At 44.0% G+C, this 17,241-nt stretch overlaps 1 protein-coding gene across 1 annotated transcript in view; it reads left to right on the plus strand.

Annotated features, from left to right (window-relative positions):
* Positions 1-17,241, plus strand: part of IQGAP3 (IQ motif containing GTPase activating protein 3) — a 2,364,408-nt gene that overhangs the window by 1,526,545 nt on the left and 820,622 nt on the right. The window contains exon 25 of the mRNA XM_044079778.1: positions 3,422-3,585. Coding sequence (XP_043935713.1) covers positions 3,422-3,585 — 164 coding nt within the window. The remainder of the gene's footprint in view (positions 1-3,421; positions 3,586-17,241) is intronic.

Raw genomic sequence — 17,241 nt, forward strand, 5'->3', positions numbered from 1 at the left:
GATATGGCTTCCCATATTTCTTTCTGTATTTTTGCACCTTATAGCGGAAAACAAGACCTGAGGTATTTGGCAGGGTGCACTGTAGTAAGGGAGAATCTCAGGAGATTTTTGTGGCTGTGAGTTGTAGCATCGGCTGAGTAGGATCCAAACTCATTTGTGAGGAAAGAATAAAGATCGACAACATAGATGGAATGTTATGGTAAGTACATAACTTCTTTTTTGTCAGACCCCACTCTGATGGGCTTCCTGCATATCCACAAATCAAATAGCACCAGAATTATCTGTTCTAAAGTCTTAAACCTTGCCTGTAATATTAATAGGATCTGCTGGATAGACAGGCATGTATCCCAGAAACTATCCCCATCTCTGTAACAGGCTCCCCATCCATGTGAAGCAGAGTTTCTCCCTAGCCCAATTGAAGTGCAACTTGAACAATTGGATGGGCAACAGGAAATCCATCCCTGGTTTGGCACCCATGTCTGTAATGGACAAAGACAATCTGTAAATGATTCATCTCCCAGGGCCCTGCTTGTAAATGTTTCATCTCCCATGCCCCAGTTTACACTTATCAAGGGTACTAGAACTTGTCAGAGATTCGGGATGCATGGTTAGGCTTAAAAAGCCCCTTGTGTTTGTTAGCCTAGTAAACACCATGAAACCTATATTAACATTTTTTCCATTTGCATACATTATACATTACATCTTTTCTTTCCTTGTAACTGTCATTTGTCTAACATTACAAATTGCTAAATTACTGCAGTCTCTTAAATCTCAGTCCTTCTCCTCCTAAACATTATTCTGCATGTACTGTTCCCACAATTTCCTTTTATTTCTGTGTAATTTGCTTGTTCCCCTTTGTAATGATCCCTCTTCCAGTTCTTTTATCTCTTATAATATTCAGTGCTTCAAATACAGTTGGGTTAGACTTTGATTTCCATTTTCTACTAATTGCTTTTTTGGCAGCCAACAGAATCATCTTAATAAAGCCTTACTATGTCTAAGCAGTTTAGATCCTGCCTCCCAGCTCAAAAGAATTGTTTCCTTAGTTACTCATTTCTTACCCAGTATTTCTGTCAGAGTACTCTCTAGGTTCATAAGTTCATACTAGGCTATCTGCCCTAGGGCATTTATAAGCCCCAGCAGTGTGTGTGTTTGGCTTTTCACCTTGTTTAAATTAATTTTGCTATGCCCTTTTTCGAGGTTAGTATTTGTAAAATCTGCAGAGAGAAGCACCATACAGTAGATGAATAGTCTTCTGGTAGCCAAAGCAAATGAAGGTACAAACCACAAAGGAACAATTCATTTCAAATTTTAGCTGTGTTTTTGGTCCTTTGTGGTTTGGATTTTCAGTTTTTAAAATCTGCCAACTTATTACACTCCCAAAATATATATTCCCTTTTACGTTTTTCTTACACATCATATTGCCAACATTTGCCATCTACCTGAGGAAAAAGTCGAAGTCTGCTCAGAGTATAAAAGTACTAATGCAAACACTTCCAAGCAAAGATCCTAAACCTTCTTGGACTTTGCTGCATACTATAAAGTATCATTGAAAGATATTTCTCACTCTGAGATGGGAATCTCTGTACAAGCTAATATCTGAATCTGTCATGATCCTCCCATACATCTAAGGTCTTGGTATCTCATGAGCTGTCCCTGGAACAGCCTATACAAACAGACTTCGAACAATCCCATATCCAGGGCTCCCCTGCAACCTCCTTGTCCTTAACTTCTGGGAGGTTCACAGGAAGCGCCTGTGCAAGAGGAAGCACTTGGATTCCCCCAAGGAACCTCTCACCGAGTATTCCGACCTTAATGAAGGGGAAGGGTCTCCCCAAGATGATGCCTCCTTTGGCAAGCCGAAGAATCTTATGGAGTATTCTGACCTTAATGGAAGGTAAGGGTCACCCAAGTCCTTCTATGATGATGCCGCCAACAATCTTCTAGAACTGATGAGGCAGTGAGGTGGATGGATTTGCAAGGATCCTTCTCCTGAGGAGTCTCTCTGTCTTAAAGCCTTTGGTGCAGGCCCATCCATACCTTGGATGTTAAACCTTCCAAACTCCTTTGTCAAACTGCTGTCTCAGAGGGCTTGGAGAATCTGATATGGTGCATCCTATTTCCCCACAAACTGGATAATGTGTTGGCTCCTCTAAGGTAGGTCCATTTGGAGCAAGAATCCCCTGGTCGATGCCATTGTCACTGCAGCCAGAAAAATTGATCTCTCTGTAGAATGCATCTGTCCATCCCCTGGACAATGAGCTGCCGGTGTTGAGTCAATTTGGAAAGTGCACAAATACTTCACCCATGTTTGTCCTTTGTGCACTGAACTGTATGGCATGCTTGACTAGACTTCAGAGAGAAATGGTTACCAAAGTGTCTAAGTCTGTGTCATCACAGCCATCTCTGGATCTTGACCTTGGAGACTCAAGTTGTCCACATTTTTTTCAACTTTGAATGTGTCCATGACACCGATATTCAACGCAGCAAATGATACTACAGGCACTGGTATTGCAGCTTTTTTTTATAAAAGCCTGTTTTCTGTTCTTTGATTAATCAATAATTTTCATGATTCTCATGCTGTATAGGTATATAGATTCAGATGCAGAACACCATGTTAAAAACTAAATAATACTACATCTTGCTTAGGATCAGGACATGCAGTTGAAGGAGACTAGGATTATTTGCAGGTTTTGGGCACACTCTCAAAAAGCCACATCTTAAAACAATATTTATACTGGTGGTTGGTGTTAGTCCCATACATAGCCCCCATCTCCCAAAAATGCTTTTATTGCTTGCACTTTTGATTTTTTCCCTGCAGTCTGAAGTGTACATCATGAAATGTCCATTGATTACATGTTCAGAAGTCATCTTCCTTGGACAGAAATGTCCATTGATTACATGTTCAGAAGTCATCTTCCTTGGACATCTTGCTTGTGTGTGCATTGCATAAAACAATTCAAAGATGAGTCACAGAAGTCTCCCTTTTTCCTTTTGCAAGTGTGTAGCTAATTATCACAAACAGCTTGACTATATGCTTATTTATGTTCCTGTAGCTCAGAAATGTAACATTGTTCTGTTTTATCTTAGTGTAATTAAATTTAAGAGACAGTGGGGAAAGTACGTTGTATAAGTATGGCATTCGGGTTTTGGGATGGGATATAATGCCATTTTGGTTCAAAATTCACTGTTACTCGGTGTAATGCGAGTATGCCACTAGTACTGGCTCTATACATTACTATTGTGTCTGAAAGGCCAAAGCTTTAATTCTCATATTTGAAAAATAAAAATATTGGTTTTCAGGATTTAGGTAATGTTTTTGAACTGCAGCATACATAATGGTCTTATCACCACTGCCACTACACAGAACATACTGAATTCCTCTAGATTTTAATTATTTATTTATTCATTCATTCTTCAGACAAATCCTGTTTATTTGGCTAAGCTGATTTTCCTGATGCCTCAAAATAAATCAACCAAATTCATGGAATCTGTGATTTTCTCCCTCTACAATTATGCTTCTGACCGACGAGAGGCTTATTTACTGCTACAGCTTTTCAGGGCTGCCTTACAGGAAGAAATCAAGTAAGTGCTTTTGTTTAAGGAAGGTTCTTCTTTTATTAAGGGAACAAGGGGGCTTGAATTAAAGTCATATGAGTAAGAGTTGCATATGAGAAATCTGTAGACTCGTATGGAAAACACAAAAGAAATTTGGCAAATTTTGTTAGACTTTGGATCATTTTGTTTTACATTTGCATTTTAATGTTGCCATGCATTTGCAAAAAGATTAATATGAGTAATTTCTGTATTTGTGACTCTGGTGACACTGAACAAGAGTAACTTATTGGACTTAACTCGGATTTTAGTGTAAGCTCTTGACCTTTCCTGTATGGCTGTTCCTGGTAAAAGAAAAATATATTAATTTTCTGAAGAGATTCAAGTGATTGAACCTCAAAATGAATATGCAGGGACAGACTATCTCCACAGATTTCTGACTAACATTCTGAGGGAGATGTGCTTTCGGACAGTCCCTTTTAAGGACTCTTTCTCTGATAATATTTCCAGAATTAATCATTTGTTTCAGTTGGAAAACTGGTGTTTCTCAGACCTTCAGAAAATGTGATTTGTTGCAACTGAAATTTCCAGAACCTACTCCTGTTCCTCTGGTCTGGAGGATGTTTTGTCACTGCCTGCAATCTCTCTGACACACAGCTTACTGACTCTAAAAGAAATATCCATCTTTTCAGTTTTTATAAACTCATCCCAGATCTGACCCAGTAGCTATTGCATTAGTAAACCCAGCTGCTGCTAAACATTTTGTTAATACTAATCCCTCTCCTTTTGACAAGGATGGGAAGGCTTTTGATAAGTTTGGGGGAAGGTGCAACTTTCTACAAAACTTATTTTTAGAATTTTTAGCTGTCAGGCTCATGTTGAAGTTTATGCTTGCCATGTACAAGAATAACAGGAGCTTTATATTAGGCAGTTGCTCTTTCTGAGGACAAATCTGCTTCGTATAGCTTAATTTCTTCCGTTTCTCAAGTGACTACCCATAGATCTGATGTTGTTAATTTTCTTTCCATTCATCACTGATGGGTTCAGTTCCGAGCCCTCGGAACCGAGTCGGTCTTTTTACCAAGCTCACACCAGCCAAAAAAACTCTCGGGCTAAGTCTCTACCCAGAATGCCCTTCTCCCTATTACCCGTAAAGCCGCGTTTCAGCCGAACTCTCACCTAAATAGAACTTTATTTGCTATTTGTGTGAAAAACTTTTGCTATCTTCATATTTTATTAAGCGATTAGTATTTCCAGTGTCTTTTCTTCTAACTTTGTCTTTTCCTCTGTCTGTTGTTACCGTTGGTAAACTTTCAAGTACCATTGTTGGTACGGCCTTCCCTCCCTTACCCTTGTGGTATTTCTTCAATACTATAGCTGGTATTGTCTTTCCTGTCTAATCTTTTAGCTTTGACTTTTAGTAAGGTGTTTCCTTTTTTTCTTTACATATCAGTATGTGGCTATATTTGTGACTTCTTTGAACGGTGTTGACTTTCTTCTAGTTGGATTATACAGTTGGCCTGTGGTGTCTTTCTATCAAGATGTCTGATAAGAAGGGTACTTCAGGTTTTAAGCATTGTGCTTCATGTAATGGCAAGTTACCTAATAGTGATCCTCATGATGAACTGTGCATACTGTTTGGGAGTGTCCCACATTTTGGCACAGCCTCCATGTGACATTTGTCAGAGTTTCAGTCAATGCACTCTTAATGAGTGCAAAAACAGACTGATCCTGAAAAGGTTACTCAAGTCTCCCTTTTCAGAGGCCATTTCTGCAATGGAAGTCTCAACCGCTCCTACTAAGGACAAAAAGAGTCCCCACTTTGTTCCTTCTTCACCATCGGGTGATCAGAGCAAACCTGGGAAATCAAAAGTTCCTAAGTTATCTTCGGAGCATAAATCTGCCTCTACGGCTCCATCTTCCTTGGCTCCGAGCATCTCAATACCTTTGATACCAGCGCCAGTTTTGCTACAGGTCCTGCCGCTGGCACTGATCATAGACCTTACTACTCCTATTTCGCCTTCGGCACCTGTGGCCACTTCGGCTCAGGGCACACATTTTGCTACTTCATTAGTTACTATTTTGGAACCGACTGTTTTGGCTCCGAGTACCACTTTGGCACCGAGTGTTGTACCGACTTCACTGGATTTGACCCTTTTACTTCCTGTCTCGAAATTAGAGACTTCAGTGCTGTCAGACCTTGCACCAAGGACCCGATACTCCCCTTCCATGTCCGATTTTGGGCCAAGCCTATATCCTTTCATTGAATGCCCTGACTCCGCATCCTGAGTATCCACTAGATCCACCAGAAGCCTGTCGGAACATGACGTGGTGCATCTTGTGGACCAGCTGTTCTTAGCCAGGGGGATCCCCACACTTTCTAAGACCCATCCACCTGCTGGACTTCGGTTGACTTATCCATGGACTCCATCTTACACTCCTCCTTAGACCATCTCTGTTCCGAAGCCTTCTGCTCTGACATCCTTCTTGGAACCCATCACCTCGGTGCCTATGGTGCATCTCACTCTGGCAATTAGTTTGTCCCTTTGGTCTTCATTTCCCGCTGAACCAGTCCTTCCTCAATCTGGGGATTGGGGGATGGATGCTTCGGCTCAGGGTATGGCGCCATCTTTCTCCTCAGTTCCATCCTAAGCTCTGATTGCCTTGTCTGCGCCGATTCTGCTTGATGCTCCACCCATGGGGGCGGGTTCCTTGGAGTGGGGTGTGACCTCGGTCCCAAAGTTGTCTTTCTCAGTTCCAGGCTCCCATCCCTCTTCGGGTGGACCTGCCTTCTGCGCGATGGAGAGAGCTCTTGCTTCTGGCAGCACTCCTTTGATGTCCGAACCCCAGTTTTCACCCCCTGAGCTACAGCAGTCACAGACCACCCACCCCGGGACACCGGGCAGAGAAGCCGCAGGACACCCCTGTTCAGGGTACCCGGTTTTCCAAATCCTCTTCAGGAACTCCCATTGAGGAGCCCCCTCAAAAGACGACTTGCAAGAGGGAACACATGGACTCACCCGAGGAGTCCTTAACGGAAGACACGGACTACGATGATGATGAGGAGTCCCTATGGTCACTTAATGATATCTCTTTTGGAGACATCCTGGAAATGTTAAAACAGAGAGGTGACTGGAAGCCCTCCAACCCTTCATCTGAGGAGTCCATATTCCTGCAGTCTTTTCAAGCCCGGCTTTCTACCTCTTGAGTGACCCTACCTGCTGATGAGGTCGTCGTGCAGTGTGCTTGGAAGAACCCTGATTCCATTGAGACAATCCCTCGGAGACGAGACAAAATTCTTTCCCCTCCTGAGCAGAACCTGCATTGGTCCAATGGGTTACCAGATGATGCTATGATGGTGGCGGCGGCCATGAAAAAGGACTTGGCTGAAGAAAGTCCCGCTGTCCACCCACCCAACAGGGAGTCCCGGGAGGTGGACAGACTTGAAAAGCGTGTTTTTGCATCAGGGACCTTTGCTCTACGGTCCCTGATTTATTTGGCACATTTTATGAGGTTCCAAAGCGACTTCATCTCCGAACTCTCTGGAATGCTCGCAGGACAGTTGTCTGACGAGGTCAGGGACAAAGTAGCCTCGCAGCTTGCAACTCTGGAATCAATATCCAACTCGTTCATGAGGTTGCTGTCACATGTGACCGAAGGAGTGGCTAGACCAGCAGGTTCGGGCATTATGAGGTGTCATGCCTGGAAGCACATTTGTGACCTCGTGGACCCCCTAAAGTCTTCCTTTCTGAATGCTCCCATCGAAGCTTCATCCCTTTTTGGCTCCAAAGTGAAGGACACACTAGCCAGGTGTGAGCAAGACGGAAAGACCCTGTCTGACATAGGCCTATGGTTTTCCAACCCTCAACATACCTTCTCCAGGAATCAGAGGAGTGGGAAAATGTGGCATAAAAAATCTCAGGGCCTTTCCATACGGCACGTGGTGATGATACCCCCAGGGGCAGAGGGGGTAACAATTCTGGAAGATGCCCCTATAGGGGCTGAGGGGGTCCTCGTAACCAGGGCTTCAGAGATTCCTTCCTGGACAGGCTTATCAGTGCTCCTGAGGAGCAGCCCAATTGCTTACCTCTGGAAGCAGTCAGGGGTCGTTTCTGTCTGCACCAAACTGTCTGGCAATCTATCACCACCGATTGTTGGGTGCAGAGTATCATCAACAGTAGTTACACCATTCCCCTTTCTTATCAGCCAAATCTTCCAAGAAACCTTCCTGACCTTTCACCCAGTCAAAGGGAAGAAGCAGCTTCAGAGATTATAAAGCTTTCTCAAAAAAGAGTCATCCAACCAGTCCCACTAGACCAGCACAGATCCAGATTTTTCTCTAGATTCTTTTTGATGCCAAAAAAGACAGGGGATTGGAGACCCATTTTGGATCTCAGCAGATTAAACAAGTCTGTCACCTTAACCAAATTCCGGATGGTAACTGTTCAGTCCATTCTTCCCTTTTTAAGAGAAGGTGATTGGATGTGCTCTGTAGATCTATGGGATGCATATTACGACATCAAGATGGACAAACGCTCGAGGAGTCTGCTTCGCTTCTGGCTAGGGGCCAGTCATTATCAATTCTGTGCTCTGACGTTCGGTCTCTCTGCAGCCCCCAATGTGTTCACGAAATGCAAGGCAGTGGTAACAGCTCACTGGAGACTAAAAGGATTCTGGGTATTTCCATATCTGGACGACTGGCTCCTCACCAAGCATCTTCTGGTAACAGCACTGCATTATACTCTCTCTTTGGCAAAATTTTTGGAAATAATGATACATTGGGAGAAATCAAACCTTACTCCTACACAACAAATAGGGGTCACTGGAGTGGTGTTTAATACCCAGTCCTGTCTGGTATCACTCCCAATTCAGACTCCATCAATTGAAGCTTCAACTCTGGGTGATACTGTCTCAAACAAAAGTCTCAGGAAGGAAAGTTCTTCAGGCCCTAGGCTCTATGCAGCTTCAATCCCAGTAGTGCCTCATATGCAGATCCTGCAATGGCTCCTTCTTTGTCAGTGGTTCCAAACTATCATCCCCTCAGTCACCAGATTTGAATAACCAACTCCTGCAAACAGGACCTACTTTGGTGGATGAGGCCACACGTAGAACTTTGGAGTCACCCATTTCAATCCCCTCAGCCATTGTGACCACGGATGCTTCCCTGATCAGGTGGGGGAGCCATTTCCAGGGGAAGACTGTCCAAGGCACATGGTCCACCTCAGAGGCCTACCTGCCTATCAGTGTTCTGGAACTGAGAACTGTGCTGTTAGCATTGCAGGCCTTCAATTCGGTTCTCCCTTCCAGGACAATTGCAATTCAGTCAGACAATGTCAGTGGTCTGGTATGTCAACAAGCAAGGAGGAACTAAGTCCTACTCCCTTATGTCGAGAAGCCATAAGAGTTTGGCAGTGGGTGATAGCTTCCAACCGCTTTCTGATAGCAACACATATCCTGGGGAGCTCCCACGTGATTGCGGACAAACTGAGCAGATGCATTCTCATGCCTCAAGAGTGGTCTCCCAACCCCGAGGTGGTGTCACAAATCTTCAGCAGTTGAGGCCAGTCTTGCTGCGATCTTTTCGTCTCTCCATCAGACAAGTGCAGCAGCTATTTCATCCTACTTCCCACGGAGGGGGAGGCCCACGGGACTTCTCTACGCTTATCCTCCCTACCCCCTGATTCCACAAATTCTAAAGAAAGCTCTTCGGTTGAGATGCAAGGTGATCCTCATAGCCCTGTTCTGGCCTCAACAAGTTTGGTTCCCCTTCCTTCAGCCTCACCTAGTATACCTGCCATGGATTCTGGACCCCCTACCAGATCTGATTACTCACCCCAAAGGTTGAGTCACCCAAATCTGCCCAGTCTCAAGCTGACAGCTTGATTTCTCCACTTCCACTAGTAGCCAGGCAAGCTTATCTCTCCTCATCTGTTCGAGATATCATTCTGGCTTCTCATAAACCATCCACCAGAAGACTGTACCAGGATAAATGGAAAAGGTTCTCTATCTGGTCCAAGGATAACATGCTAGACTCGTATTCGGCTCCAGTTACTGCAGTGCTTCAATACTTGGCTAAGTTTTTTTGATAATGGAGCCTCTGCCTCTACTGTACGAGTACATCTAACGGCAATTTCCACAATGGTATAGATGGCACCCCCCTTATGTCTTTACGGCTTTGCAAGACTTTCCTCAAGGGGACCTCTCATATCAGTCCGCTTGTCAGACACCCCTTGGAACCACGGAGCCTCACTCTAGTCCTTCAGGCTTTGACCCAGAAACCTTTTGAACCTGCTGCAAAGTGTGACCTAAAGTTTTTGTCTTGGAAATCCTTGTTCTTGGTAGCCATCACATCTGCCAGAAGAGTCTCGGAGCTGCAGGCATTGTGTATCAAGAGGCCCTATCTGGTCTTTCATAAAGACAGAGTGTCACTTCAGAGGAATGGATCCTTTCTCCCCAAAATTGTTTCTGAATTCTCCATAAACCAGACCATTGACCTACCAGTGTTCTTTTCAAATTTTGCCAGTAGAGGAGAGTACTGCCTTCACTCCTTGGACGTACATAGACAATTGAGATTTTACGTAGACAGGACCAATTCTATCCATAAATCTGAATAGCTTTTCATCTCTTTTACTGGGCCCAGAATGGGAGAGGCTGTTTCCAAGGTTACAGTATCAAAATGGCTAAGGGACTGCATACGTTTCATCTCTTCCCTCAAAAGTTAAAGCCCACTCCACTAGATCTATGGCAACATCTGTAGCTTTCCATTCCAGGGCTGAGCCTCATACCTTTATCAATCATTACAAATTTGACTTGGTCTCCAGAGGGAGAGCTACCTTCGGCTCAACCGTACGCAGGAATGTTCTTTCAAAAGGCCGCCCATGGACCTCAAGGTAGCTTGGGAGTCTGTCCCATCGGTGTTGAATGGAAAGAAGATTAACAACATCAGATAAAGAAGTTATGTCTTACCATAATATTCCATCTGTGTTGTACATCTTCTTTCATTCATCACTTCCCACCCTCCTTCCCCCTCCAAAGGCTCCTGGGGGATACTTTGGGTCTAAGTGGTGCCCTAGGGTATTTGTGCAGAAGTGGCCTCGAGTTTACTTCCTTTTCTCTAGCAAACTCGATCTGAGGTAACAGGGAGAAGGGCATTCTGGGTAGAGACTTAGCTCGAGAGTTTTTTAGGCTGGCGCGAGCTTGGTAAAAACGCCGACTCAGAACCGAACCCATCAGTGATGAATGAAAGAAGATGAACAACACAGATGGAACATTATGGTAAGACATAACCTTTTTTTAGACGTGTATGTCTCTGCTGATGCCATTTACAGGACTACTACCACTGGAACTGTTATGAAGAGATTTTCCTGGCTGTGTTCGCAAAACATCCCAGAGGATGTCAAGTGAAATTTTGAATTCTCCCTTGGACAGAGAACTCGTTTTTGAACTTTCTGCTGCAGAGGTCATTAAGTGTGATGGGAGAAGGAAACTGATTCAAGGAATCTCTCTGATTTTTCAGCCCACCTTCTCCAAGTTTAATAAGGGATTTATGCTATCAAAATAGTCCCAGCAAGCCCCTGGTAAGCAGATGTTTAAAAAGCAACGACAGGGAGGTTCCATAAAGAAAGCTGGGCTTCCCCACCCTCCCCAAAGAATATAGGACTAGCTAATATGTCTGAATGACCATATGCAGAACTTCCCTCCCCTGACGTTCCTTTGTCATCATTTGTCTTTGGCAAGAGGTTGTTTCAGACAGATGAGTTGTGAGAGTAATCCATCAAGGGTACAGATGGCAATGGGTCTTTCCATGCTTTACAGGGGATTCCCCCTCATCCACCAGACCAAATTATTTTCCCTCCTGTCATCCAGCATATGCTAGCTCAGGGGGTGATGGAAGCTGCCCCTCCTCCTCCTCAGTTACGAGATAGATTTTACTCATGGGTTTATTTATTTTATTTTACATTTGTTTACCCAGAATATCCGACTGGGCTGAAAGTCCATTTTCAGCAGAGGCCCGGGGAGAAAAGCTCATCATCATCAGCCCCCTCTTTCTCTTTTTTTATCTACATGGGGTCAGGGTATCGTGTTAACTGTCGCCAGCTTCTCGATTCAGTGCCACACTCCTGCCTTCTTCAACACTCATGCCTAACTTTCGCAGATCTTCTTTCACACAATCCATCTACGTCTTTGCTGGGCATCCTTGCTTCCTCTTACCTTCTTCCTGTCTGTCCCAAATCTTCCTCACCAGATTGTCTTCTGCTTTTCTGTACATGTCCAAATCATCATAATCTATTCTCTTTGATCTTTTCTGCAATTGGAGCTACCTTGGCTTCTGCCCTTATGTCCTCATTTCTTCGTCTGTCCCACAGTGTGCATCCTACTACCCTTCTCAGGTACTTCATTTCCATCACCTCTAGCTTCTTCAACTGTTCTGCCTTTACTGGCCAGGTTTCTGTGCCATACAGTAGTACTGGTAGCACCACTGTCTTGTACACCTTACTTTTCAGCTTCTTCAGCATTCTTCTGTCATAGACTACACCAGACACTCTGTGCCAGTTGTTTACAGCCTCTCTGATTCTAGCTTTGACCTCTTCATTCAGCCTTCCCTTCTTCTCAACCACCCCTCCCAGATACTTGAAGCTGTTTACCTGTTTCACTATCTTCCCTTCTATCTCTGTTCTCAACTTCTTCTGATTTCCCCAATTTACTGCCATTACTACTTTCTTATTTGTGCTTAGTTTCATCCTATGTTCCTTCAGGATTGCATTCCATTCTCCTATCCTTTGTTGAAATTCTAGCTCGGAGTCTGCACGTAATGCCATATCTGCATACAGCAACTTTGTTGATCTGCCCCCTCAGACCTGTTTGCTAATGTAGTCAATCACTACTATGAACAGCAGTGAGCTCAGAGCTGAACCCTGGTGTACACCCCACTCCCACTGGGAACCCCTCTGTAAGGCCGAACACTGCTCATACTTTAGTCATTGGGTCCTTGTACTTAGCCTACACTAATTCTACTATTGTTTCTGGGACTTCAAACCACCGCAGTACTGCCCAAATCACCTTTCTTGTGACCTTGTGATATGCATTCTCCAAGTCTAGGAATGCCCAGTTGGACTCTCTCCTCACCTGTAGCTTCTTCTCAAGTATCTGTCTCACTGCAAAGTTGTGCTACATCCTGATCTGAATCCAAACTGCTCATCTCCCATCTCTCATCTTACATTCTACTACTCTGCATATCCGTTTATCAATCACCCTCATCAGAACTTTCATGCAATGTGATAGTGGTTTGATGCCTGTGTACTGCCCACAGTTGTGGGTGCCCCCTTTGTTCTTATACACTGGCACAAGTATGCTTATTCTCCAGTCATCTGGGATACACCTTTCGCTCCACACAGCCATGAGTACCCTCAGGAGCCATTTCTCCCCTATCTCATCCAGCACCTTTATCATATCTGCTGTGACCTCATCTGAGCCTGCTGCTTTCCCTGACTTCATTTTCCTTAGTGCTGTTCTTACTTCTTCTAGGGTAGGCTCCTCTTCTCTCATTCTAAGCTGTTTCTGGGGCAGTACAGCGTCTATGGGGTTTTCTTCATTCAGAAGCCGATGGAAATACTCCTTTCATCTGCGTTTGAAGTCCTGTAGATTGGTAAGCAGGTTGTTGCTGGCATCCCTTATGAAGGGTGTCTGACTATCTTCTTTATCTTTCTGTTTTTGCCTTGTAACCTGATATAGTTTCTTTGTGCCATGTCACTTTCCAGAAGTTGTTAGAGTGCCTCTGTGATGCCCGTGCACTGGCCCAGCAATCAAGGAGCCTTAGTCCTCACCACTAGCATTAGTGAGGGGCGTACACATTGGGAAGGATCACAAAATGCACACAGTAAAGTAAAATTTCCCTTAAGAGCACACAGAGATCACAGTCAGTCTAGGGTTGGTTTATCCCTTTCTCTCATAGGTTCATAGGTATGTACTAGGCTATTGGCCCTAGGGCCTATATAAGCCTAGCCAAAGGTACCCTGGCTTTCGCCACCCAATAAAATTATTTTTCTGTGCCACTGTCGAGCAGAGCCACAGAAGTAATCCCCGGGGTGAATTTCCTATCTCCCATCCAATCATCAAGATTTTTCTTGAAGAGTGCTAATGAGGAGCTTTGTTTGATACAGATAGGTAGTTTGTTCCAGAGTATGGAAAGTCTCTGGGACAGGAATCTATCCCTCCAGCATGTTCTGTTTATTGTGGTGACAAAGTTTAGGTCCCTAGAGCATATGTAGCTAGTAGGGATTGGAATTTCATTAAGTGGAGCATGTCTAAAAGCTTTGGGTTTGACATAGCTTTGTGTGTTAGGCAGAGATCGCCTCTGAGTAGGCAATATGTGATGGAGTAAAGCTGCAGTTTTCTGAGACGGTCTGCATAAGGCATCTGTTTGAGGCCAGTAATCCTCTTTGTGAGGTATTTCTGTGGCCTTTCCAGTTGTAGATATCTTGTGAGGTACATACCAATAGGGGCATTGTACTCTATAATGGGTCTAATGAGTGACGAGTGGAGGGGGAACAATGACCTCTTTTTTCCTGGATGAGAATCCTTTTGTGATGACGTGTGCCACATAGAAGGATTTTCTGACTACTGTGGTGATGTGATTATCAAAGGAGAGACTACTGTCCACCTGTGTCCCAAGGTCTCTTATCACACTTTCGGTGTTAAGTAGACTACCGCCTATGTGGTAGTTCATGGGTACAGAGTTTATACCAAAAGGGATGACAATGCACTTTTTGGCATTGAGCTTGAGGCCATGGCTTTGACACCAGGCATCTGTCTCAGCGAGGCCCTTTTGTAGGATGTCCACATCTTTTGGAGTTTTGATTATGGCTCCTAGTTTTCAGACATCTGCGAACTTCGTTAGCCAAAGACCTTCTGTGTTGGCCTGTACTTCAGAGAAGTAGATACCAAACAGGAGATGACCTAGGACTGAACCCTGTGGTACTCCACTTGTCACTGATCTGAAGTTGGATTTGGAGTCTGCTAATTTCACAGTGTGGGTTCGGTCAGTGAGCCAGTTGGCAACCCATCTTGTGACATAGGGTTTTATACCTAGTGTAGGGAGTTTATCTATAATTCCAGAGTGGAGGATGGTATTGAAAGCCTTGGCGAGATCTACATAGGCTGTGTGAACCACCTTACCCTCATCTATGGCTTTGGTGACTGCTTCAAAGAAGTCTATCAGGTTTAGGAGACATGATCTGCCTTTTACAAACCTGAACTGGGTGGGGTCCTAAGTTTGGAGATTACCAATGTCATTGTTTATAAGTTCCATAGCCTTGCAGTCCAGGCTTGTTAGGCTAATGGGGCGGTAGTTTCCGGGGTCTGTGGTGGCTCCCCCTTTGTTGAGTGGGATAACTGTCACTGTGCGCCATTCAGTGGGCACATAGCCTGAGGTAAGGCTATGATTGAACATGGTACTTAGGTGGGGTGCCAGTTCGTTCTGTAGTTCATGTAGAACACAGCCTGGGATGTTGTCAGGTCTGATGGATGCTGTGTTCTTGGCTTTGGATAGTGTGTTTTTTTACCTGTGCAGCTGTGATCACAGGAACTTTGCATTCTTCTGGTATAGAGATGGGCCCTTTAGGGGATGACAGTGAGATAAAGTTAGCACTGAACCTATCTGCCAGGATGTTGGCAGTATCAGTTGGTTCTGTATATTTAGTGCCATAGTGCTGTAACTCAGATCAGATCTGAGTGTTCCCATTGAGATTCTTGACATAGCTATAGAATGCTTTGTGGTTGTCTTTAGAGTCAATGGCGATTTCGTTTTCATAACTAGCTTTGGAGGATTTTATGAGGGATCTCTGCTTCTTACTGAGGCTGACCAGGGAGTTTCTCCAATCATGGGATTTTACTTTTTTTTGCAACAGTTTCTTTCTTCTGTTGTAGAGTTTGTTTATGGCAGGGGACCACCAGATTGGCTTCCTTTTTTTGGAGGATAGCATCTTGGTTCTGTTAGGGATTGCACGATCCATGCAGTCGTGTAAGTGCTTATAAAGTGCATTTGTTTAGGATTCAGCAGTCATACCTCTATTGTCCGTCAGCATGGGTGTTGTGAAGTTTGCCACTTCTGTCTTAAGAAGCGTGAAGTTGGCTTTGGAGAAATTTTTTACTGTGGTTTCCCTAATGGGGGGTGGGGGAGGGATGTGGATGTCTAGGGTGATTAGCTTGTGGTCGGATCTGACCAATGAGGAATTGACCTCTGGTGTGGAGCACGGGTTGCCCATGTTGGTAATAACCAGGTCTAGGATATTGCTGCCCCTGGTGGGGGGTGTGGATAAGTTGATCCATGACATTGGAATTTATGAATTCCAGAAAACGTTGAGCACAAGAGTTGGTACATGAGTAGTTTTCCCAGGTAATGGTAGGGTAGTTGAAATCACCCATTATTAGGGTGTTAGGTTGTATCCAAATATTTTCCAGTATATCAAGAAATGAGGAGTGGAAGTCCTGGGGCATGGTGGGGGATCTGTAGCAAGCTACAATTTGGATTGTGGTCTTGCCCAGAGTTAGTTGCACTTGGATAATCATGGATGCATTATGCTGAGCAACTAGCCTGGAGGTGTGGATATCCTTAATGAATATGGACACGCCTCCGCCTTTAGTGTTTCGGTCAAGGTTAGGTGGCCGAAAGGTGTGGTATTAATTATAGCCTGGTAATACAGATCCTCAATAAGACTCCCCACTGGCACAGCTATAGGGTCCAGATCTCAGCTTAGTGGTCAACCTAAAATTCCAGCACTCTCTCTGTCCAACCAGTGCTTCATGTTCCTGCCCAAGTAGCTGACACACACACACACGCACACGCACACACACACACACACACACACACACACACACACACACACACACACACACTTTGAGATACGAGTTCTGTACAAACACACAGACACTCCTGGGGACGGCTGGCACAGGTTCTCCAGCTATGCCCCTTCTGCCCAGATTATATGGTAGTACCACTTGCCATCAACCACTAATAGCTACTAATGAGGCCCTTATCAAAGGGTGTCCAATTATTACTGTGCAATATTATTATCCAAATGGTAAGTGTGACGAACAGCAAGGCTTATTTGGAATGTATTGAACAATATCACTATATACATGCAATGTACTCAAGAGCTTAAATTATCTCTACATAAAACCGCCAGAGTTGAAAGGTTTAAAAATATTTAATAATAAATAATAAGAACACAAGACAATACTTCTTACTACACAGTGCTAGTCAAGAGTTCAGAGATCACAGAGAAATGCTGAAAATAATAGTAGAAACGTTCTGACATCAGTACAGAAAACAGCTAAACTAGACTTCTTATTTCCTATCTATATCTAAGATCAAACACAATTCTAAAATAAACTTGCATTTAGAGCAAGGCAGTGCTGGTGATGTTGTCGGTTCTGAAAAAAAATGCTCTGATTCTGTCTCTGTCCTTAAATTGATAACACAGTACCACTGACAGATTACAACATTATTTTCTGTTTCCCAGGCTAACAGAAACTCAGAGTTTAACGGCCTTTTTGATCTTGCAGCTGGTCAGGAAGCCAGAGCAATAAAAGACATTATATATGTAAATTCTAACCATTAACTCTGGTCTCAAAACAGTAGGCAGAATTCCTTCATTCAGACATCTGGGCTCCGAGTTTTGAGATCAA

Source organism: Protopterus annectens, chromosome 8.part0 (genome assembly GCF_019279795.1).
Source record: "Protopterus annectens isolate FY-2018-M chromosome 8.part0, PAN1.0, whole genome shotgun sequence".
Classification (NCBI taxonomy): Eukaryota; Metazoa; Chordata; order Ceratodontiformes; family Protopteridae; genus Protopterus; species Protopterus annectens.